This window comes from Salvelinus fontinalis, chromosome 4 (assembly GCF_029448725.1).
Source record: "Salvelinus fontinalis isolate EN_2023a chromosome 4, ASM2944872v1, whole genome shotgun sequence".
NCBI classification, from domain to species: domain Eukaryota; kingdom Metazoa; phylum Chordata; class Actinopteri; order Salmoniformes; family Salmonidae; genus Salvelinus; species Salvelinus fontinalis.
Window position 1 is genome coordinate 86,026,497 of NC_074668.1, and position 22,705 is coordinate 86,049,201.

Genomic DNA, 22,705 nt, shown 5'->3' on the forward strand with positions numbered 1-22,705 from the left:
CTAAAGACGTCCTGTAGGCCTCCTAAAGGCAACACTATAGCCTCTAAAGACGTCCTGTGGGCCTCCTAAAGGCAACACTATAGCCTCTAAAGACGTCCTGTAGGCTTCCTAAAGGCAACACTATAGCCTCTACAGACGTCCTGTAGGCCTCCTGAAGGCAACAATATAGCCTCTAAAGACGTCCTGTGGGCCTCCTAAAGGCAACACTATAGCCTCTAAAGACGTCCTGTAGGCCTCCTAAAGGCAACACTATAGCCTCTAAAGACGTCCTGTAGGCCTCCTAAAGTCAACACTATAGCCTCTAAAGACGTCCTGTAGGCCTCCTAAAGGCAACACTATAGCCTCTAAAGACGTCCTGTGGGCCTCCTAAAGGCAACACTATAGCCTCTAAAGACGTCCTGTAGGCCTCCTAAAGGCAACACTATAGCCTCTAAAGACGTCCCGAAGGCCTCCTAAAGGCAACACTATAGCCTCTAAAGACGTCCTGTAGGCCTCCTAAAGTCAACACTATAGCCTCTACAGACGTCCTGTAGGCCTCCTAAAGGCAACACTATAGCGTCCCCAGAACTTGGGTTTGGTCGCAAGATGAATATAACTGAATGTACCTGTTTGTCCTCCTCTGAAGCATTACAACATGGTGATGGCCGCCGCCGCTGCTGCCTCGGCCTCAGACGACCACGAGCTCCTTCTCAACCACTTCCGTCCCTACACCACCTCCTCGTCCTCCTCCCAGCTGTTCCTGGACCAATCTGGGGCGCCCTCCTCTGGCTCGCTGGCGCCCGTCAACGGTGCTGATGGTGGAGGAAACAGCAGTGGTGGCAGCAGCAGTAGCCTCGTATCCTCTAGCAGTCTCAGAGACACTCACAGCACACACTCCACACACTCACACACACACCCCACGCACTCACACACACACCCCACGCACTCACACACACACCCCGGGGTAGGAGGTCGGTCCAGTGCTGATGTGGTGGCGGCCGCAGCCCTCTACGAGGCCATCCCCGACGTGATCTCACTAGACTGACGATTTTGTTTTTGGCGACTAGCGACTGACTCCGAAACAGAGGGTTTGTTGGTTGTTTAATGGAGGATACCGTCATGACTACTAAACTGACGCAGAACCAGTTTAACGGTCCCACCCAGTCGACAGCTCTGGTTTTGAGTTGTGTCGTTAAGGCTGACTCCAGAACAGTGGAATACCTGTCTGTGGCGGAGCCGGTCCCGAGGTGTCGTTTGACTGGGCTGACCCAGGCACAGTTATAAAGTCACACCCCACAGATGGATGAGATTGGCACCTAGTGTTGCTAGACTGACTCCAGAACAGTTATCGGTTGGTAGCTGGCTCCCTGACGACATTCCACTAGACTGATTCCAGAACAGTGAGATAGAGAGGTCTATGGGTTTCATCTCTGAAGTCGACGGACTAGACTGGACCTAGATCAGCTCCCTGCCGGTACCTACCAGAAACGCTAGCCGTGCAAAAGCGGAGGAAGGCTTCTTTTTTTTGTACGAAAGAGCAACGCTGTGTACAGAGAACAAAAAATATATTTTCTCTTTTTACTTTTGTATATTAATTAATGAAAGACTTTTTCTGTCCCGTAAGTAACTTCAGTTGCTGTTTTGAAGTGGAGACTGAAGATGTATCCACACAGCTATACATACGTTGCCCCTCTATAATCTTAACTTTAATATCTCATTACTTTTCTTTGGTTTTTATCCTGTTAGATCTGATGGGGATTCTCCTCACTCATCCATGGCATTACTTCTTGACATTTTCAACTTATCAATCTCCCTCTACTCTTCATTTTGAAATCACAGTTGAATTTCTTCTCCAAGACAATATCTTTTCCCTGGTTGACTTGTTTGTTACTGTGTCATTTGTTTTGGTATTATGCGTTCTAAGTTATATGTAAGATATATGAATAAGTCTCTCTGGATAAGTGGATCTGCTAAATGACATGCATTCCCTAAGGAGTTCAGGTTGATGCTGTGGGGAGTGCAAAGCTAGGTGGGTAATATTAGACATTTCTGCTTTTCGTCTCTGTAAAGGGCCAGTGCAGTCAGAATTCTGTGTTCTGGAGTTTTTATCATAGTGCACAACAGCTGATGAAACTAACATGGTAAAAGTGTGAAAAAAACGTAAATCAGTTTTATTTCCTGATAGTTGCTGGTTGAAAATAATCTACACAGGGCCTTCTAATCAGCAGGTTTGCATGGGCGGGAGTTTCAGCTTTACATGGTGACATCACCATGTGGTAAATTGGTTGCTAGACCAATAGCAAAGAGACTTCCAAACATCTCTGCCAATAACAGCTATTTTTCAGTTTCCCCCCCTTCCCACTCGGACCAGTCTCGGACCAGTCTCAGACCATCCTCGGCAAAATTCTTGCTTTAGAGCGTTTTTCCCCCCCTAAAAAGCCATTTTTGCCCATTTTTATGGACATCTATTACAGTAACGTACTTCATGTTACCCAGAAATTATTTGATATCGATATATAAATGGCTGCATTGGGCCTTTCATTTCTCCCCCCCTTCAATAGACCATCTGTGCAGTCATTATGCACAATATTTCAATTTGACAACATTTCAGAAAATGTGTTCACAATTTTATGGTTATTAAAACTATGGTAGACACAGAATGCCTATTTGACTTGAGAAATACTCTACAGTAATTTTATGCTTTTATTTGAAACCTCGTTATATTCTGTTGTTTTTACTTATTCAACCACTTGTGTCACCTTTTGCACAAGACCAAAAATGAACTCAACCCACACAGAGAGCATGTGTATCTGGGCACTACATTGCTTTCAGTCAACTATCCTCCACCTATCACACGCTCTTCCTCTCTGTTTTCACCTGGTTGTTTGTGAGACACTGCAGCTGAACTCATAGCATAGAGGAGTACCCGTAGAGACGGAGGGGAGTACCCGTAGAGACGGAGGGGAGTACCCCGTTAGAGACGGAGGGGAGTACCCCGTTAGAGACGGAGGGGAGTACCCCGTTAGAGACGGAGGGGAGTACCCCGTTAGAGACGGAGGGGAGTACCCCGTTAGAGACGGAGGGGAGTACCCCGTTAGAGACGGAGGGGAGTACCCCGTTAGAGACGGAGGGGAGGGCCCCGTTAGAGACGGAGGGGAGGGCCCCGTTAGAGACGGAGGGGAGGGCCCCGTTAGAGACGGAGGGGAGTACCCCGTTAGAGACGGAGGGGAGTACCCCGTTAGAGACGGAGGGGAGTACCCCGTTAGAGACGGAGGGGAGGGCCCCGTTAGAGACGGAGGGGAGGGCCCCGTTAGAGACGGAGGGGAGGGCCCCGTTAGAGACGGAGGGGAGGGCCCCGTTAGAGACGGACCCCGTTAGAGACGGAGGGGAGGACCCCGTTAGAGACGGACCTCGTTAGAGACGGAGGGGAGGACCCCGTTAGGGACGGAGGGGAGGACCCCGTTAGGGACGGAGGGGAGTACCCCGTTAGAGACGGAGGGGAGTACCCCGTTAGAGACGGAGGGGAGTACCCCGTTAGAGACGGAGGGGAGTACCCCGTTAGAGACGGAGGGGAGGGCCCCGTTAGAGACGGAGGGGAGGGCCCCGTTAGAGACGGAGGGGAGGGCCCCGTTAGAGACGGACCCCGTTAGAGACGGACCCCGTTAGAGACGGAGGGGAGGGCCCCGTTAGAGACGGAGGGGAGGGCCCCGTTAGAGACGGACCCCGTTAGAGACGGACCCCGTTAGAGACGGAGGGGAGGACCCCGTTAGAGACGGACCCCGTTAGGGACGGAGGGGAGGACCCCGTTAGGGACGGAGGGGAGGACCCCGTTAGGGACGGAGGGGAGGACCCCGTTAGGGACGGAGGGGAGTACCCCGTTAGAGACGGACTCCGTTAGAGACGGAGGGGAGGGCCCCGTTAGAGACGGAGGGGAGGGCCCCGTTAGAGACGGAGGGGAGGGCCCCGTTAGAGACGGAGGGGAGGGCCCCGTTAGAGACGGAGGGGAGGGCCCCGTTAGAGACGGAGGGGAGGGCCCCGTTAGAGACGGAGGGGAGGGCCCCGTTAGAGACGGACGGGAGGGCCCCGCTAGGGACGGAGGGGAGGGCCCCGCTAGGGACGGAGGGGAGGGCCCCGCTAGGGACGGAGGGGAGTGCCCCGCTAGGGACGGAGGGGAGTGCCCCGCTAGGGACGGAGGGGAGGGCCCCGTTAGAGACGGAGGGGAGGGCCCCGTTAGAGACGGAGGGGAGGGCCCCGTTAGAGACGGAGGGGAGGGCCCCGTTAGAGACGGAGGGGAGTGCCCCGTTAGAGACGGAGGGGAGTGCCCCGTTAGAGACGGAGGGGAGTGCCCCGTTAGAGACGGAGGGGAGGGCCCCGTTAGAGACGGAGGGGAGGGCCCCGTTAGAGACGGAGGGGAGGGCCCCGTTAGAGACGGAGGGGAGGGCCCCGTTAGAGACGGAGGGGAGGGCCCCGTTAGAGACGGAGGGGAGGGCCCCGTTAGAGACGGAGGGGAGGGCCCCGTTAGGGACGGAGGGGAGGGCCCCGTTAGGGACGGAGGGGAGTGCCCCGTAAGGGACGGAGGGGAGGGCCCCGTTAGAGACGGAGGGGAGTACCCCGTTAGGGACGGACCCCGTTAGAGACGGAGGGGAGGGCCCCCTTAGAGACGGAGGGGAGGGCCCCCTTAGAGACGGAGGGGAGGGCCCCCTTAGAGACGGAGGGGAGGGCCCCGTTAGAGACGAAGGGGAGGGCCCCGTTAGAGACGGAGGGGAGGGCCCCGTTAGAGACGGAGGGGAGGGCCCCGTTAGAGACGGAGGGGAGGGCCCCGTTAGAGACGGAGGGGAGGGCCCCGTTAGAGACGGAGGGGAGGGCCCCGTTAGAGACGGAGGGGAGTGCCCCGTTAGAGACGGAGGGGAGTGCCCCGTTAGGGACGGAGGGGAGTGCCCCGTTAGGGACGGAGGGGAGTGCCCCGTTAGGGACGGAGGGGAGTGCCCCGTTAGAGACGGAGGGGAGTGCCCCGTTAGAGACGGAGGGGAGTGCCCCGTTAGAGACGGAGGGGAGGGCCCCGTTAGAGACGGAGGGGAGTACCCCGTTAGGGACGGACCCCGTTAGAGACGGAGGGGAGGGCCCCGTTAGAGACGGAGGGGAGGGCCCCGTTAGAGACTGAGGGGAGGGCCCCGTTAGAGACGGAGGGGAGGGCCCCGTTAGAGACGGAGGGGAGGGCCCCATTAGGGACGGAGGGGAGGGCCCCGTTAGGGACGGAGGGGAGGGCCCCGTTAGGGACGGAGGGGAGGGCCCCGTTAGGGACGGAGGGGAGGGCCCCGTTAGAGACGGAGGGGAGGGCCCCGTTAGAGACGGAGGGGAGTGCCCCGTTAGAGACGGAGGGGAGTGCCCCGTTAGAGACGGAGGGGAGTACCCCGTTAGGGACGGACCCCGTTAGAGACGGAGGGGAGGGCCCCCTTAGAGACGGAGGGGAGGGCCCCCTTAGAGACGGAGGGGAGGGCCCCCTTAGAGACGGAGGGGAGGGCCCCCTTAGAGACGGAGGGGAGGGCCCCGTTAGGGACGGACCCCGTTAGAGACGGAGGGGAGTGCCCCGTTAGAGACGGAGGGGAGTGCCCCGTTAGAGACGGAGGGGAGTACCCCGTTAGGGACGGACCCCGTTAGAGACGGAGGGGAGGGCCCCGTTAGAGACGGAGGGGAGTACCCCGTTAGAGACGGAGGGGAGTACCCCGTTAGGGACGGAGGGGAGGACCCCGTTAGAGACGGAGGGGAGGACCCCGTTAGAGACGGAGGGGAGGACCCCGTTAGAGACGGAGGGGAGTACCCCGTTAGGGACGGAGGGGAGTACCCCGTTAGGGACGGAGGGGAGTACCCCGTTAGAGACGGAGGGGAGTGCCCCGTTAGAGACGGAGGGGAGGGCCCCGTTAGAGACGGAGGGGAGTGCCCCGTTAGGGACGGAGGGGAGTGCCCCGTTAGGGACGGAGGGGAGTGCCCCGTTAGGGACGGAGGGGAGTGCCCCGTTAGGGACGGAGGGGAGTACCCCGTTAGGGACGGAGGGGAGGACCCCGTTAGAGACGGAGGGGTGGACCCCGTTTGAGACGGAGGGGAGGGCCCCGTTAGAGACGGAGGGGAGTGCCCCGTTAGGGACGGAGGGGAGTGCCCCGTTAGGGACGGAGGGGAGTGCCCCGTTAGGGACGGAGGGGAGTGCCCCGTTAGGGACGGAGGGGAGTGCCCCGTTAGAGACGGAGGGGAGTGCCCCGTTAGGGACGGAGGGGAGGACCCCGTTAGAGACGGAGGGGAGTACCCCGTTAGGGACGTACCCCGTTAGGGACGGAGGGGAGTACCCCGTTAGGGACGGAGGGGAGGGCCCCGTTAGGGACGGAGGGGAGTGCCCCGTTAGGGACGGAGGGGAGTGCCCCGTTAGGGACGGAGGGGAGTGCCCCGTTAGGGACGGAGGGGAGTGCCCCGTTAGGGACGGAGGGGAGTGCCCCGTTAGAGACGGAGGGGTGGACCCCGTTTGAGACGGAGGGGAGGACCCCGTAGAGGCAGAGACAGACATATCTACTGTGTTATAAATGCTATGGGGATATTGCTGATATGAGAGGCAGTTTCCATCCAACTCAACTTTGACCAAGTACATTGACTCAGTCAGAATGTGACCTGGTGAAATGGTGCTTCGAGTGATGAACAATATAGAGACAGAATACAGACAGAGGAATTTACACAGTGAACATGTAACTATAATAGAATGAGTGAATTTCCAGTCAGGATATAAAGGTATAGGACTAGACTCAGACTAGACAGTCACTGCTGCTTAAATATACAGGAGACTCTAGTCATTGGAACTCAACAACTGCCATGCAAGCTCTTTCAGAAGACATTAAAGAATGTGTCAGGATCGAAACAATGACAGCAATGTTTGTCACTTTTTCCTGCTAAATCAGTTTTCTGCCATCATAGACAATATGAAAATAAAATACAGGGTTTGTTCAGGCTACTGTACTGAATTTTAAAACTTTCCAAAATCCCTGCTTTAGTAATAGTCAGTCATCACAGTCACCTACAGTCACAATCATCACAGTCGCCTACAGTCACACTCATCACAGTCACCTACAGTCAAAAACATATGCTTTTTTTCTTTGTTCCCGGAGAGGGAGACTATGTTGAAGTCATTGACATTACCTTGTCTGTCAAACTTTTCTGTCTGTCCGTAGCCCATTCCACCATTCTGCGGAGTGTCTTTGTAGCCAGTCAGGCTTTTCTGCAGTGTCATTATCTCAAGGTGTTTGTGCTTCAGTCCTCTTCTCTTCCACAGCTCTTCACTTCAAGCCTAATTAGCTTTCCCCTCTTGAGATAGATAATCGCTTGCGACAGCTTCCCCAATCACTCTCCATCTAGTATCCTGAACCAGAGCAGATAACACGTCAACTTAGCAGCCATTCGATATGGAGACCTTCCTGTCTTGTCACCACCCCCCTCTCTCCTACTCTTAACTGATTGGCTCTTTGATAGCATCAGACGTGTTTTAAAAATATCCTCTCTGTATAAACAATGTTGTGCAGTATTTTATTTATTTTTGAATCGATATATATATATATAAATCAGATCTATTTTTACACCTGTTTGATTTTCATGGATGTGTGTGTGTGTGTGTGAGGACAGAGTTTGGGAAGCACTGGTTTAGGGTAAACCAACAAAGTGAGACTAAGATTTGGGGTCAGAGGTTAGGAGTTGACCCAATCACAAATGTCTTTATTTATTTGGATGATTTTGTTTTGGTTTCAGATCTGTTATTGATGTCATTGCTCTAGATCTCTGTGATCTCTTTTTTTGTCGGTTTTTAAGACAGTGAGAGCAGACTTCATAGAATGTGTTCCCATTTAAAATGCTATGTGTAGCCTAACATGGGCATGGAATGGCCTTATTGTAAAGTCCTCTCCCACTCTCTCCCCCCCATTGGTAATATTATGATGTCCGTATCACCACCCCCCCAATCCCATGTGTTTCAACAGTGTCAGTTCCTCCAGTGTTAGTTTGTGTTTTTGCGTCATCCAAAAACATGAGATTCAATTAATTTATATATTTTTAGATAGAAAAAGCTGTACAATAAAGTGGACTTTAACCTAAAAAGGGTCCAATTTACTAAATGAATTTCAAGAGGGGATAAGTTGACAGCTGCACTCACTGCCTTAACCCCCAGATTCTGCTTTCATATTTCCAAACAGAGAATTAAACGGCTTTTCAAGGAAGATTAAACGTTGTACAGTAGACCGATGTCAGTTTGTAGAAAGTACTAGGTGAAAACAGAATATTTATTACTTGCGTTGGAAGAAATGGTTTACTTATTGAATGTTGTCTGTCTAATGTATAGGAGTTTAGATGTAATAAAAAGCATTTTGTTATCTATGGGTTTTATCTTCATTTTAGTTCACAAACAAATAGATTGAAGGAATGGGATCATCCGTATTTTGTTCCTTGTCTCTAGTCACGATTTTATGTGTACCATATATTAGCTCTTCAAAATCTAATCTGATCTGTGGCGTTTTTAACCTCTTTGTCAGGAACATATACATACAGTATTAAATACTCATGTGGAATGGTAACACGTTTCATTTCCACTGCCATTAAGTGGCTTACAAAATACATGAATATACAATAATGTGTGTTATTACCACAACCATACACTGGGTGGCAGTAGACACTCATTTTGCAGTCTAAATCAAATCAAATTGTATTGGTCACACACACATATTTAGCAGATGTTATTGCAGATGTAGAGAAATGCTTTTGCTCCTAGCTCCAACAGTACCCAACACTCTTGGGTACAACTAGTCACTAGTGTAGCAATGCCTCAAAGGAGTGGGATGCAATGACAATCTCACCATTCTAGAAGTTACATAATGAGATGGAAATACTTCACCACATATTAGTGAACAGATTTAAAAGGATCATATTTGTTATGGAATCCAACAGCTTATAGCAGCATGCAGGGAAACCTCATAACTATACATACTACTCCATCTCCATCTAGGAGGAGCCATGTGTGGGAAGGCTTGTCCTCAAAATATGGAGATACTGGAACTGCATTGGCAAACTTTTGACATTGTTAAAAGTTTCTGAAGGTCATCGTTGCCCTCCTGCTTGCTTCTCTGGCTCAATTGCCTCACAGTTTAATTAAAGTTACTCAGTTATTGATTGACGAGTAGTTGAACTAGTAAATACTTGTATTTGTGGTGAGTTCTCTGATGATAAATCAATGGATTTATCTTTAAAGTGACGATGAAAATTCCCCTAATTTGAGATGTATTGTGGTTCCAATCGAAAACCGAATGCATTCAAATGCATTGACAAAATGTTTTCTGGAGATTCAATTATGGGGATTGAGGAAGGGAATTGGAGTGTGATAAAGGGATTGGTGTGAGGGAAAGGGATTGGTGTGAGGGAAAGGGATTGGTGTGAGGGAAGGGAATTGTGTTGTGGGGGGGTAGATTGGGTTGGAGTGAAGAGGAAGGACTGCTCTCCAGAGTGATTAGAAGCAGCTGCTTCCCTTCTTCCTCTGCTTGGCTACAGATGCAATGCTGAGGCCATCACTGGTATAGAGGGCAGAGTGCTGCAGGATGGTAGATAACATCACCCACGTGTACCATGGCCTTGCTACTTTGGGTTGAAACATCACCCACGTGTACCATGGCCTTGCTACTTTGGGTTGAAACATCACCCACGTGTACCATGGCCTTGCTACTTTGGGTTGAAACATCACCCACGTGTACCATGGCCTTGCTACTTTGGGTTGAAACATCACCCACGTGTACCATGGCCTTGCTACTTTGGGTTGAAACATCACCCACGTGTACCATGGCCTTGCTACTTTGGGTTGAAACATCACCCACGTGTACCATGGCCTTGCTACTTTGGGTTGAAACATCACCCACGTGTACCATGGCCTTGCTACTTTGGGTTGAAACATCACCCACGTGTACCATGGCCTTGCTACATTGGGTTAAAACGTCACCCACGTGTACCATGGCCTTGCTACTTTGGGTTGAAACATCACCCACGTGTACCATGGCCTTGCTACTTTGGGTTGAAACATCACCCACGTGTACCATGGCCTTGCTACTTTGGGTTGAAACGTCACCCACGTGTACCATGGCCTTGCTACTTTGGGTTGAAACATCACCCACGTGTACCATGGCCTTGCTACTTTGGGTTGAAACATCACCCACGTGTACCATGGCCTTGCTACTTTGGGTTGAAACATCACCCACGTCTACCATGGCCTTGCTACTTTGGGTTGAAACATCACCCACGTCTACCATGGCCTTGCTACTTTGGGTTGAAACATCACCCACGTGTACCATGGCCTTGCTACTTTGGGTTGAAACATCACCCACGTGTACCATGGCCTTGCTACTTTGGGTTGAAACATCACCCACGTGTACCATGGCCTTGCTACTTTGGGTTGAAACATCACCCACGTCTACCATGGCCTTGCTACTTTGGGTTGAAACATCACCCACGTGTACCTAGGGTTGAATGGAGGCTTTGGAGATGGTGCCGTCAACATCTATGATCTTGGACTTGACTATTGAACAGCTCCAATGAGATGGAGGTTACCTAAACTTTTCTTTCATAAAACAAATTATATTCTTATTATTTTTTTGTTGAAGATCTGATGTTTAAGACAAAAATTAGAATTACAATTAGAAATGTCTCACCTGAACTCACGGCCTTGGTACATCCCTGTGGGTCGGCCATGTCTGGGTTACCGTGGGGAGATGGCTGGCCGGCTCCAGAGAGGGAGATGAAGATTAAAGGATTCCATTATGTAGCGTTTGGAATTCCAATGAAATGCTAATTATTTACACACACACTTCACATGTGTGGGGATAAAGTCCTCAATGAATTGTCAATGCTTATAGAATATCCAGTAGGATAATTTAACGTCTTAACACCCTAATGTGTCTGCAATCCAGAACCAATTCAAGAAAGCGTACAGTATTATATTGCATGGAACTTCCTTCCATCTCATATTGCTCAAATAAACGGCAAACCTGGTTAAAAAAAAACAGATAAAGCAACACCTCGCGGCACAACGCCTCTCCCCTATTTGACCTAGATAGTTTATGTGTATGCATTGACATGTAGGCTACGTGTGCCTTTTTAAATATGTATGTAGTTCTGTCCTTGAGCTGTTCTTGTCTAATGATGTTCTGTATTATGTCATTCTGTATTATGTTTGATGTTTTGTGTGGACCCCAGGAAGAGTAGCTGCTGCTTTTGCAACAGCTAATGGGGATCCTAATAAAACACCCCAAAATACCACTCAGACTATGCGTTAAAGCGCGGTTCGTGCGTGCGCTGGTACGCATGTGTGGTTCTGTTGGTCATAACATTTCTACCCAATGTCTATTTTGGTGAAGCCTTTATCTGTGTATTATCTTTACTCAATCTCTACCACAGGATGTTGGTGACATCTTCATTGGGGAGGACAGGCTTGTGGTAATAGCTGGAGCGGGATAAGTGCAATGGAAATACACCACGCACATGGTTTGGTCCCATTCCATTCGCTCCTTTCCAGCCATTATTATGAACTGTCCTCCCCTCAGCAGCCTCCACTCATCTCTAGATGGGATGGTCGAAGAAAGATCTAAATAATGTTTACAATCAATACAATAGCATTTATTAGGTTTAAGCCTTTAAGCCTACCAGTACTGTATTTTTCAGGTAGACAAATCACTATTGCCCAGAAAAACACATTTTATTCCATTATAAAACCCATTACGTCCAGCTTAGCCTATTGGTCAATATCAAGAAAGTGGTGCAAATAGGGAGTATAGGCTATAGCCTAATGTCAATCAAACATTGGCACCAATCCTTGTGCGTTCAGGGCAGGGCATCTAGAAGCGGTCACAATATAAATCCTGTAAGAACTGCACTTGTCAAGACGCTCTGGTCTACCCCACCAAGACATCTACATTGTACATCTACATTGTCAATGTGTGTGATTATGCGATGATGGGAAGGACGCATAGCAATCGTTGCGCTCTTATTTCAAACTAACCTGGGGATATATTGGAAGCCGAGTGAGCGACTCCAACCCTGATTTGAAGTTGGATAGCCTACATGAATCACTCGAATGTAATAACAGAAACAATGACTGAAGGAAACAACAGCAATGCAGGCCTTCTGAATTGGTCCTTGACGGATCTGGACCGGTTCAGTAGCCTAGAGGACATCGACGTGACAGCGGACGGGACTCCGATTTTGAGGGTCTTCATCTGCGTCGTTTACTCGGTGGTGTGCGCTGTGGGCTTGGTGGGAAACTTACTGGTGCTCTTCTTTATCAGAGTGAAACAAGAGCGGAAAAAATCCAGAATCAACTTCTTTGTACTTAACTTGGCAGTGACGGACTTCCAGTTTGTATTGACTCTGCCGTTCTGGGCAGTGGACACCGCACTTGACTTCAGCTGGCCGTTTGGAGATGCCATGTGCAAAATCATCAGCTCCGTCACCGTTATGAACATGTACGCGAGCGTGTTCTTTCTGACTGCAATGAGCGTCACCCGATACTGGTCCGTCGCCTCCTCTCTAAAGGACCGAACTAGGCAAAAGTCCTGCTCTGCCAAATGGATTTGCGTGGTTCTTTGGGTATCCGCAACAGTTACGACTGCACCAACATCCATATTCTCAACCGTGACAAATGTAGCGGGGGAAAAATTATGTTTGCTTAAGTTCCCTGATGGACAATATTGGTTAGCAGTTTATCACCTTCAGAAAATAATATTTGCATTTGTTTTACCCATGGCCATTGTTTCATTCAGCTACATCATGCTTTTGCGATTCATCCACAACCGTAGTATGAAAACAAACACCAAACGGACGTCACAAGTCACCAAATCTGTCACCATCGTGGTCCTATCCTTTTTTCTTTGCTGGATGCCAAATCACGCCATCACATTCTGGGGCGTCCTTGTGAAATTGAATGCTGTGCATTGGGATAAATCTTACTACATAGTTCACACTTACGTATTCCCTGTGACAGTCTGCCTTGCGCACGCCAATAGCTGTCTAAACCCTGTCATTTATTGCCTGATGAGAGAAGAGTTTAGAAAGAAACTGAAAGATTTGTTTTATCGCGGTTAGTCACTTTACGCAGTGGAAAATTCGGTTGCCGTTGCCATTACGCACGCGCTCCCTGTTGCGTAATGTGCCATACAGGGCGCACGACATTGGGGGGACTGTAATAGGCGGATGCAGTATGTTCTGTTGGTGGAAAAAAATCACAAAATAGGCATAGGCAAGCACTAAAACAAAATGTCACAATGATACAGTATCCAATGGCTACCAAAATTGCGCATGAGGAAATTCTGCCTGTTATGGTTCCTCCTGTCCATGTGCTGTTGTATTCCCGGACAGTCATCATTAAACGATAGAGAAACCGCCCGGACAGCCATCATTAAACGATAGAGAAACCGCCCGGACAGCCATCATTAAACGATAGAGAAACCGCCCGGACAGTCATCATTAAACGATAGAGAAACCGCCCGGACAGTCATCATTAAACGATAGAGAAACCGCCCGGACAGTCATCATTAAACGATAGAGAAACAGACTAGATATTGTCGTTATCATTCCATCATAAGTGTAGCCTAGTGGAGAGAAACGTACCCATGATCCCATGTCATCCTTCACAGCTGCACGTCTAGTCTTCATTGTGTGGCATTTGTCACAAATTCACAAATGACATGCAATGGGAGGGAAGTGTAAATATTATGCCTATGATAACAGATGAATGAATGTGAACTTCATAGATTGAAAACGACAATATTGCCTAAATTGTGTTCATGCAAAATGTTATTTTTAATAAACATCCATATATTTAATCTCACCCCGTTGCCTTAATGATTGCATTATTGTGTTTCATGTCAAAATGGACAACGAAAAACATGACAGTCTCGACACCGATTACTGTAAATGGTCAATTTCCCTCTGAAGCCCACAAGCAGTGTTATGAGTACAATTTGATAGGTGATGACAGCTTTTACCGGTAGGCCTATGCATTTCCCAAACAAAATGCATGTTATATCGAAAACACTGCATGTATTGCCTAACATGCCAAATACCAATTTGGTATTTTATTAGGATCCCCATTAGCTGTTGCAAAAGCAGCAGCTACTCTTCCTGGGGTCCACACAAAACATGGAACATAATACAGAATGACATAATACAGAACATCATTAGACAAGAACAGCTCAAGGACAGAACTATATACATATTTAAAAAGGCACACGTAGCCTACATATCAATACATACAAACAAACTATCTAGGTCAAATAGGGGAGAGGCGTTGTGCCAATAGGCTACACTTATGCATCACATACTTGACCCATATCAATAAAACAATTCATCTCAATTTGATATTGACCTACTATCCTATTTGTCAGGACAGAATGAATGATATTTTTGTTATACTCTTCAGACTAATGAATAAACCTATTAATGATCTTCAAACCTATTGGCCAACCATCTGTGTACCAACACATGAGACATAAGAGCAAGAGCTCATTTATTAGTTAGTGGCTGAAATAACCAATTCATGTTATGATTGTATGAATATTCTAAACAGCCTAGTATCCTACAGGGCTTCTGGGTGGCGCAGCGGTCTCAGTGCTAGGAGGTGTCACTACAGATTCGATTCCAGGCTGTATCACAACCGGCTGTGATTGGGCGGCACACAATTGGCCCAGCGTCGTTCGGGTTTGGCCGCTGTAGGCCGTCATTGTAAATAAGAATTTGTTCTTAACTGACTTAAATAAAAAAATGTATAATAATAATCTAAACATACAGCCAGAGCTGGTACAGTATTCTCATTGGCAGAACTATGGTAAAATATTGTCACATGCTCTGAATACAAAATGTGTACAGTGAAATGCTTACTTACGAGCACTTAAATCTATTTCTTGAACTGCATTGTTGGTTAAGAAAATATTTACTAAATAAACTAAAGTAAGAGTCCCATAGGCCTACGCACAATTGGCCCAGCGTCGTTAGGGTTTGGCCAGGATGTAATTGTAAATAATAATTTGTTTTGTGGGACTTGCCTAGTTAAATAAAGGTTCAAATAAAATAAATGAACATGGCTCCCTTCACAAAACAATGATAATGTCCTGTGTGGTCCGCATGGGCCGCCACAGCGCAATGCGATATCGTGGTCACCTGACCGCGCTGCCAGGCTGTGCACGTCGCGAGAAGAGTGGCGCGCCCTTTGCCGTGTTGTGTCAGGAAGAAATGGAAGCTGGCAATGCACGAATTTGATCATTCAGAGATCCGAACAGTTGAGTCTGTGAATGGCGCCAAAACAGGACCCTAAACCTAAATTTCAAGAAGGTAATGTGCACCGGGATGATGAACTGTAAAATTAAAAACGTAGCTAGACCCTGTTGTCTCGTGAGTGGAAAGGCATCGACGCCTCTGCGCTATAGCGCTTCTCGCGCAGAGCACGTTAGCCAGCTAACGTTAGCTAAAAGTCTGCTCTGCTGGTGTCCTAGCTGTATGCTAGCTAGATATATCATCAATATGAAAATTGCCTGAGTAATGTATCGAATAATTAAGTGTCATCTACCATAAGTAGTGTACTAATACACGTACCTTTCGTATTCATTCAGCCAACTAACTAGACTGTTTGCGCTAACTGGCTCTGTTGAAACAATAAGCTACCTAGCTAACGTTAGCTAATTGCTAACGTGTAAACAATCCCTTGCCAAGGGCCTTGGCTTGAATAGCAAATGTGGCTAGTTTGTTTTATACGTTGGCCACATATCAACGAAATACATTTAGCTACACATTAGCCAACCACTGGTGTTCACGGTTTGTTAATAAAACCATCCAGCATTTGTCTATTTCTTCTGTTTTCAGGTGAAAGAGTTCTGTGTTTTCATGGGCCGTTGCTTTACGAAGCAAAGGTGAGTTTAGATTCATTCCACCAATCTGAATGGCTGTCAGCTCGTGTTAACTAAGCAATACACCATTTACAGTAGCCTATACCTATAGTCATATTTATTACAATTCTTAATGATTGTTGTTGTATTTCAGGCAGTGAAAACCAATATCAAGGAGAAGCAAATTAAGTACTTCATTCATTACAGTGGATGGAACAAAAAGTGAGTCATTTTTGCATTGTTGGCTTTTTAAATAAAGCCAGACACGTGTATCTAAAGTGACTTAGTCATGGTGGGTATGTTTTTTACTAATGGGTGGTCCTGGGAATTGAATCCACTATTCTGGTGTTGCATGCTCTAACAGAGCGTTTCCCAAACTCTTGGGGACCCCAAGGGGGATTCAAATGATCAAAGCTTGATGAGGAGTTCCTCATTTGAATCAGCTGTGTAGTGCTAGGGCAAAAACCAAAGCGTACACCCCTTGTGAAACGCTGCTCTAACATTTGAGCTACAGAGGACCAGTACTGTCTCTATTTAGACAGTACTGTTGTAGCTATGGACCCATTTTTTTTTTTTTGAATGCTTACCTCACAGCCACAGACCTAACATTCTGGTATTGATTCAATAAAACTAAGCTGTCAGCGATCTGAATGTGGTTGATTTCTTTCTGTTTTAGCTGGGATGAATGGGTTCCTGAAAGCAGAGTTCTCAAATATGTGGACAGCAACCTGCAGAAACAAAAAGAGCTTCAAAAGGCTAATCAGTGAGTTCATCTATCATCACAGACAGACTTTGTGTTGGGGTGGGGGGGAAGTGTTTTAGTCTATGGAATGTACCTACTGTGTCAACATTGTATTCAAGCTGCCATTGAACGAAATACAAGAATGAGATTCTATATGTCAATCAATGTCTCCCCAGAAATGCCGACGATGACTCGAAGATGGGAGAACATAAAAAGTGATTCCACTTATTTTAATAATGAACCACAATAGTCATCTTTATGTATATAGCACCTATGATACAATACTTGCAGCCCACCGTGCTTTTACTTGTAAGCACTAGTTGAACATAAAACATACTGGTTAAAAGGATACATAAAATGATCATAAGGAAATGTGAGAACAGTGTTTTTGAAGGTTACTGTAGTTCATGGCCTGGTTTCTTGGCGGTGTTCCTTTCTCCTGCAGGCATTATGATGTTGAGGGAAAGATGAGGGGTATAGCACCGAGCAAGAAGATTGCTGCTGTGCAGCAGAAAAATGTTGATCTGTAAGTTTGATCCCTTCTTTCAAGTTTGACCTACTTTCAAACTTTCACAAAAAATAATTGAACAGCGCCTTTTAATGCAATCTTTTTTTCTTCAGGAAAGCGAAAAAGACAAAACTAAAGAGTAAGTAAAAGTGTTAGTCCCACTAGTTTCTGCTACTAGTAAAAGTGTTAGTCCCACTAGTTTCTGCTACTAGTAAAAGTGTTAGTCCCACTAGTTTCTGCTACTAGTAAAAGTGTTAGTTCCACTAGTTTCTGCTACTAGTAAAAGTGTTAGTCCCACTAGTTTCTGCTACTAGTAAAAGTGTTAGTCCCACTAGTTTCTGCTACTAGTTAAATTAACCCTTTAACATTCCTTTGTGGATAGAGTATGATTGTGTGTCTGTCCCATTTGTCTTTGTGCAGCACCAGCGGCTGGAGAAGGCACCAGCACAGGAGAGATGCCACAGCCACCGCGGAAGAAGAGGGCTCGTTGCGACCCAACTGTGGAGAGTGTATGTCCACCTATGAATGCTGTGTGTTGTCCCTCACATACAGCAGGCCTGTTCTATGTGTTGTCCCTCACATACAGCAGGCCTGTTCTGTGTGTTGTCCCTCACATACAGCAGGCCTGTTCTGTGTGTTGTCCCTCACATACAGCCGGCCTGTTCTCTGTGTTGTCTCTCACATACAGCAGGCCTGTTCTGTGTGTTGTCCCTCACATACAGCAGGCCTGTTCTCTGTGTTGTCCCTCACATACAGCCGGCCTGTTCTCTGTGTTGTCCCTCACATACAGCCGGCCTGTTCTCTGTGTTGTCCCTCACATACAGCCGGCCTGTTCTCTGTGTTGTCCCTCACATACAGCCGGCCTGTTCTCTGTGTTGTCCCTCACATACAGCAGGCCTGTTCTGTGTGTTGTCCCTCACATACAGCCGGCCTGTTCTCTGTGTTGTCCCTCACATACAGCCGGCCTGTTCTCTGTGTTGTCCCTCACATACAGCCGGCCTGTTCTCTGTGTTGTCCCTCACAAACAGCAGGCCTGTTCTGTTCAGTTGAAGCCTCTCATACTCTGAAACAACGGCTCCAGTTACTTATGTCCTGCAGCAGTCAGTCAAACACAGATGGGAATTGTGGTTTTTAACAACACCATTAGCACATTTTTTCTTCTTCTGGTTTTCATGTCTCTCTTATTGTAAATGAGTCTGACTGTTCCATTTGGTTTCACTGTAACCAGGAGGAGACGTTCATCAACCGTGTGGAGGTCAAGGTGAAGATTCCTGAGGAGCTGAAGCCGTGGCTGGTGGATGACTGGGACCTTATTACCAGACAGAAGCAGGTGGGGGTCTAGTCAGCGCTCTACCAAGGTTGGGCTCAATTCCAATTGAAAATAGTCAATTCAGGAATTTGAATTTAAACTTCAAATATTGAAAAACTTTTGAAATGAATATCTTTTACTTATAAGTTTGAGAAGTCATTGAAAATAGAGGGGTTTTTTTTATTATTGAATTGGAATTTCAGTTCATGAATTGACTACCGTCACTTCAAATTGAACCCAACCCAGCTGTCTACCATGGTCAGAAGATGCCAACTATTTACTGGCAAGACAGTCTTTCCCTACAAGTTCATTCTTTACAGGATTTTGTTTGTGTTTTAAGCGTATTTTATGAGGTGCTTGACAAATATGTATACATTACATTTTTCTTAAATTTTTTGTAGCTTTTTCACCTGCCCGCGAGAAAGAATGTGGATACTGTCTTGGAGGACTATGCAAGCTATAAGAAATCAAGAGGAACTTCAGAAAGCAAGTAAGTAAAACCACACCCCTCTCGACGCTGCAGTACGAGTGAAGTTACAATGAAGAAGGTCTCTGACTAGAAACCAGGCAAGCTAGGCCTGTATCTGCTTATCAAAGTTGGCTAGCTGTAATTCGCTTGCTTGGTGAAGTTCAACCTAGGTATCACACATTCTTCAGCTCCAGCTGTGAGCACTCCAGCCACTGCCTGTTGTCTTATATCTCCTGGTTCCCCTCAGGGAGTATGCTGTGAACGAGGTGGTGGCAGGGATCAGGGAGTACTTCAACGTCATGCTGGGCACTCAGCTGCTCTATAAGTTCGAGAGGCCCCAGTATGCAGAGATACTAGCGGATCACCCCGATACACCCATGTCCCAGGTCTACGGGGGCCCGCACCTTCTCCGGCTCTTTGGTACGTAGCCACGGGGGGCAGGACTGTCTGAATGAGGAGGATCTGAAGTAGCCGCTGGACTGGAACTTTTAACAAATATTTCAGTTTGAATCTCAGGAGACTAACGTTGTGGTGATTGAGTTCTTTTTAGGAGAGGTGAAGACCCACAGGGAAATAGTTCTCTCTTTAGTTATTAGAGCCTTAAGAAAGTTTACAGTGCCTTTGTCTACTCTTCTCCTACCACCGTTCACTGTGCTGTCATTGGTGCACCGTCACAGCACCCACGAAAGCTCTCATCTTCAGCCGTACTGCTAATGAAGGAGACTTTAATAGATTTCATGATCGGCCATTATCACAGGGATGAAAGTTTACTTTCTGCAGTCAATGGGGTGTTCGAGAATGTGTAATGTGCAATACCCAGGGAAGGCCAGAAAGTTAAGCGTCTACCGCTGACACAAATTGCATCCAGAATCCCATTAGTTAGTTAATTAACATTGAGCGGATCTTTAACTACCCACATTTGGGTTTGTGATCTGAACCGGTGTGATCTTCAGATGGACTAAGTGACAGGGACGTTTGAGAAAGCGTCTCGTTCCGAGCCAGATTGAACTGAGGTTAGTAGATGAAGAACCGTTTAGGAAAGGGTTTGTGTCATCAATGGCTGTGTCAAACACTTGAAGGTCGAACGAGAAGCGTCAATTGGATGGTGCTCTCTGCAAACTAAGACTGCTTCTATCTCAAGGTCATCAGACTGTTAAATAGCCATCACTAGGCAGCTTCCACTCGGTTACGTAACCCTGCACCTTAGAGGATGCTGCACTATATACATAGACTTGAAATCACTGGCCACTTTAATGATGTTTACATACTGCTTTACTCATCTCATATGTATATACTGTATTCTATTCTACTGTATTTTAGTCAATGCCACTCCGACATGGCTCGTACTAATATTTAAATATTTCTTAATTCCATTCTTTTCCTTTTAGATTAGTGTGTATTGTTAGATATTACTGCACTGTTGGAGCTAGAAACACAAGCATTTCTCTACACCCGCAATAACATCTGCTCAATGTGTGTATGTGACCAATAACATTTTATTTTCTAATTATACATAAAATGAAATCACAATTTATTTAGGAGTGCATTTAACAAAGTCACACCACTTCACAGATTTTTAATAAAACTGTAGCAGTTTCCATGGGAGAGTTTATCAGTTCACCATCATCTGTCCAGACCTGCATTGAGACAGTATTTATTCAAATATCAGCCAATGCTAATATAGATTCATGTCTGTGTACATATGGTTTAAATCTGGTCCCTGACAGTGCTGTTCTTTGTGTTGTGCAGTGAGAATTGGCTCCATGCTTGCCTACACTCCCCTGGATGAGAAAAGCCTGGCTCTGCTGCTCAACTACCTGCAGGATTTTCTCAAGTAAGAAGCCTCTCCTTCATCCCCACTCGTGAAATTGAATGTCTGGCTTGGCAGAGCATTCCCTAACCTGGCTGGCCTATCATATTTATATATTCTCATCAGAAGGATTTCACTGTTGAAAACGTAGCCCACTGACCGTGACATGCTGCTATCTAATCTCGCTTCAGGGCTCGGTATAAGCTGGGCTACACAATCTTGACACTGACAGAATTTGTGAAATTGAAGTACCAAATTTCTGATATCACTCTAACAAGAAGTTTTCAAGACCATTGGATTCCAGAGTAGAACTAATCGTACAGCTTATCTCAGTCATCCTGATGAAGCAGTTCCTTTGTTCACTGTTGCTCTGTCATGAATGTTTTCCTTGCAGTGGGCCTAAATGTCTGGCCATGTATCTGCAGGATACTGTCTGTGTACCCTAGAGACGATCTGGGAACGTGGCCATAATCATGATCCTCCTCAACCTGGAACAACGTAGTAGATTGGGATGAGTTCAAACGGAGGCCTTTTTCACGTGTCGTTATTTCCTGTAAACAAATGTGGCCTTATCCTAATTGCTGCAGATGGTTATCTGGACCAACTCTGTTTAAATGTCCAAATGGAAGCAAGGTTATCATTAGTTAGGATGAGCTGATCTGCTCCTCATTCTTCTACAGCCTGTAATATTTCTACACTTCGTAGAGGCCGATCACCTTTATGAATACAGATGCCAAGTTTTTGTCCATTTTCTATGGCTGATAATTGAACTCCAATCGCTTGTTCCTCCTGTCTTTCGTAGGTATCTAATGAAGAACTCCTCCCTCTTCAGTGCCAGCGACTACGAGGTGGCGCCCCCAGAGTACCATAGGAAAGCCGTCTGAGAGGAAGGTGCAGTGGAGGGGGGGCCGATAGACCCGTTCGGGGAAAACACCAAGCCTCTTCCAGACTACATGTAACCTTCTCAAACCCTTTTGAGTGGAAAGCTGGACTGGATTTTTTTTCACTTGGACTATTTCTGGAGGTTCCCTGGAGTGGGTTATGTCTTTGGAGCAGTGGTAGCTTTTAAGATGTAAAGTGTGTTTCTTTCTTTCCCACCGGGTACGTAACACGAACAAGACAGGCATGTTTTCCTCCAATATCGGGGACTTTTTACCATGAACAGCTCTGTAATGTTTCTGTGCATTCCATCGGATCTGTTGTTTTGTCTGTTTTCACCTCAATGACTTTGCATGTGTTGATTTATGGATATTTGTTGGCATAAATTACATATGCGATTTTGATGCTAACCACAATTTGTGCAAAGTAATCGAATTGAAATGTCTTTGGTGGGATACATTAGCTGTGTTATGGTTGGCTATCATTTTGTAATAAAGATGTTTCTACACAAGTTCTGTATGGTAAATATCCTTAATTCTCCCTGACAACCTGTACTCTACAATACAGAAATAATCCTTGTTATTTTGGAGTTCATGAGACTGAGATTGAACAATGGCCATTGACTCCCCATTAGATGGTTGTCACTCAAGTTATGTCACATGCACAATCACAGTGAAATTAGTGACTTGCAAGCCCTTCCCAACAGTGCAGTATTCGGTATCAAAATTAGTATAACTGGCACCTACTACCATACCCTGTTCAAAGACACTAATCTTTTGTCTTGCCCATTCACCCTCTGAATGGCACACATACACAATCCACGTCTCAAGACTTAGAAATCCTTCTCTAACCTGTCTCCTCCCCTTCATCTACACTGATTTGAAGTGGATTTAACATGTGACATCAATGGATCATAGTTTTCACCTGGTCAGTCTGTCATGGAAAGAGCAGGTGTCCTTAATGTTTTGTACACATGTAAACAGGGCTGAAAACTTACTGGTAACCCAACTATATCAATACTTATGCTAATATACATGTAAACAGGAGTCAGATACTATCTATTTCTAGAGTTAA

General features: G+C 46.8%; 3 protein-coding genes across 5 annotated transcripts in view; all 3 read left to right on the forward strand.

Annotated features, from left to right (window-relative positions):
- Positions 1 to 3,053, forward strand: part of LOC129854562 (E3 SUMO-protein ligase PIAS1-like) — a gene marked incomplete at its 5' end in the record, with an annotated part of 38,714 nt that extends 35,661 nt beyond the window's left edge. For both annotated transcript variants that reach the window (XM_055921774.1, XM_055921775.1), the window contains 1 exon segment: positions 626 to 3,053. In XM_055921774.1, coding sequence (XP_055777749.1) covers positions 626 to 1,024 — 399 coding nt within the window.
- Positions 3,054 to 11,675: 8,622 nt separating this feature from the next.
- LOC129854563 (relaxin-3 receptor 1-like) lies at positions 11,676 to 13,864 on the forward strand. The gene has a single exon (XM_055921776.1). It carries the CDS (start codon positions 12,100 to 12,102, stop codon positions 13,117 to 13,119), a length of 1,020 nt encoding a protein of 339 aa, XP_055777751.1. The 5' UTR covers positions 11,676 to 12,099; the 3' UTR covers positions 13,120 to 13,864.
- Positions 13,865 to 15,197: 1,333 nt separating this feature from the next.
- On the forward strand, positions 15,198 to 22,142 carry LOC129854564 (mortality factor 4-like protein 1). 2 transcript variants are annotated; one of them, XM_055921777.1, is made up of 13 exons: positions 15,199 to 15,363; positions 15,892 to 15,938; positions 16,069 to 16,136; positions 16,591 to 16,677; positions 16,833 to 16,871; positions 17,102 to 17,182; positions 17,278 to 17,303; positions 17,585 to 17,673; positions 18,393 to 18,494; positions 18,875 to 18,963; positions 19,190 to 19,362; positions 20,692 to 20,776; positions 21,555 to 22,142. In XM_055921777.1, the coding sequence occupies exons 1-13, from the start codon at positions 15,324 to 15,326 to the stop codon at positions 21,634 to 21,636; spliced, it is 1,008 nt and encodes a 335-aa protein (XP_055777752.1). In that variant the 5' UTR covers positions 15,199 to 15,323; the 3' UTR covers positions 21,637 to 22,142. The 2 variants fall into 2 exon arrangements, with proteins under 2 accessions (XP_055777753.1, XP_055777752.1); XM_055921778.1 differs by lacking the exon at positions 16,833 to 16,871 and having other exon boundaries at positions 15,198 to 15,363.
- Positions 22,143 to 22,705: the final 563 nt, after the last annotated feature.

Excerpts from the sequence above, each read along its gene's own strand:
- LOC129854564 (XM_055921777.1), top strand. The coding sequence starts at position 15,324 with ATGGCGCCAAAACAGGACCCTAAACCTAAATTTCAAGAAG. Across the intron at positions 17,304-17,584 it reads GAAAAAGACAAAACTAAAGA|CACCAGCGGCTGGAGAAGGC; the intron begins GTAAGTAAAAGT and ends GTCTTTGTGCAG. Across the intron at positions 18,495-18,874 it reads TTATTACCAGACAGAAGCAG|CTTTTTCACCTGCCCGCGAG; the intron begins GTGGGGGTCTAG and ends AATTTTTTGTAG.
- LOC129854563 (XM_055921776.1), top strand. The coding sequence starts at position 12,100 with ATGAATCACTCGAATGTAATAACAGAAACAATGACTGAAGGAAACAAC.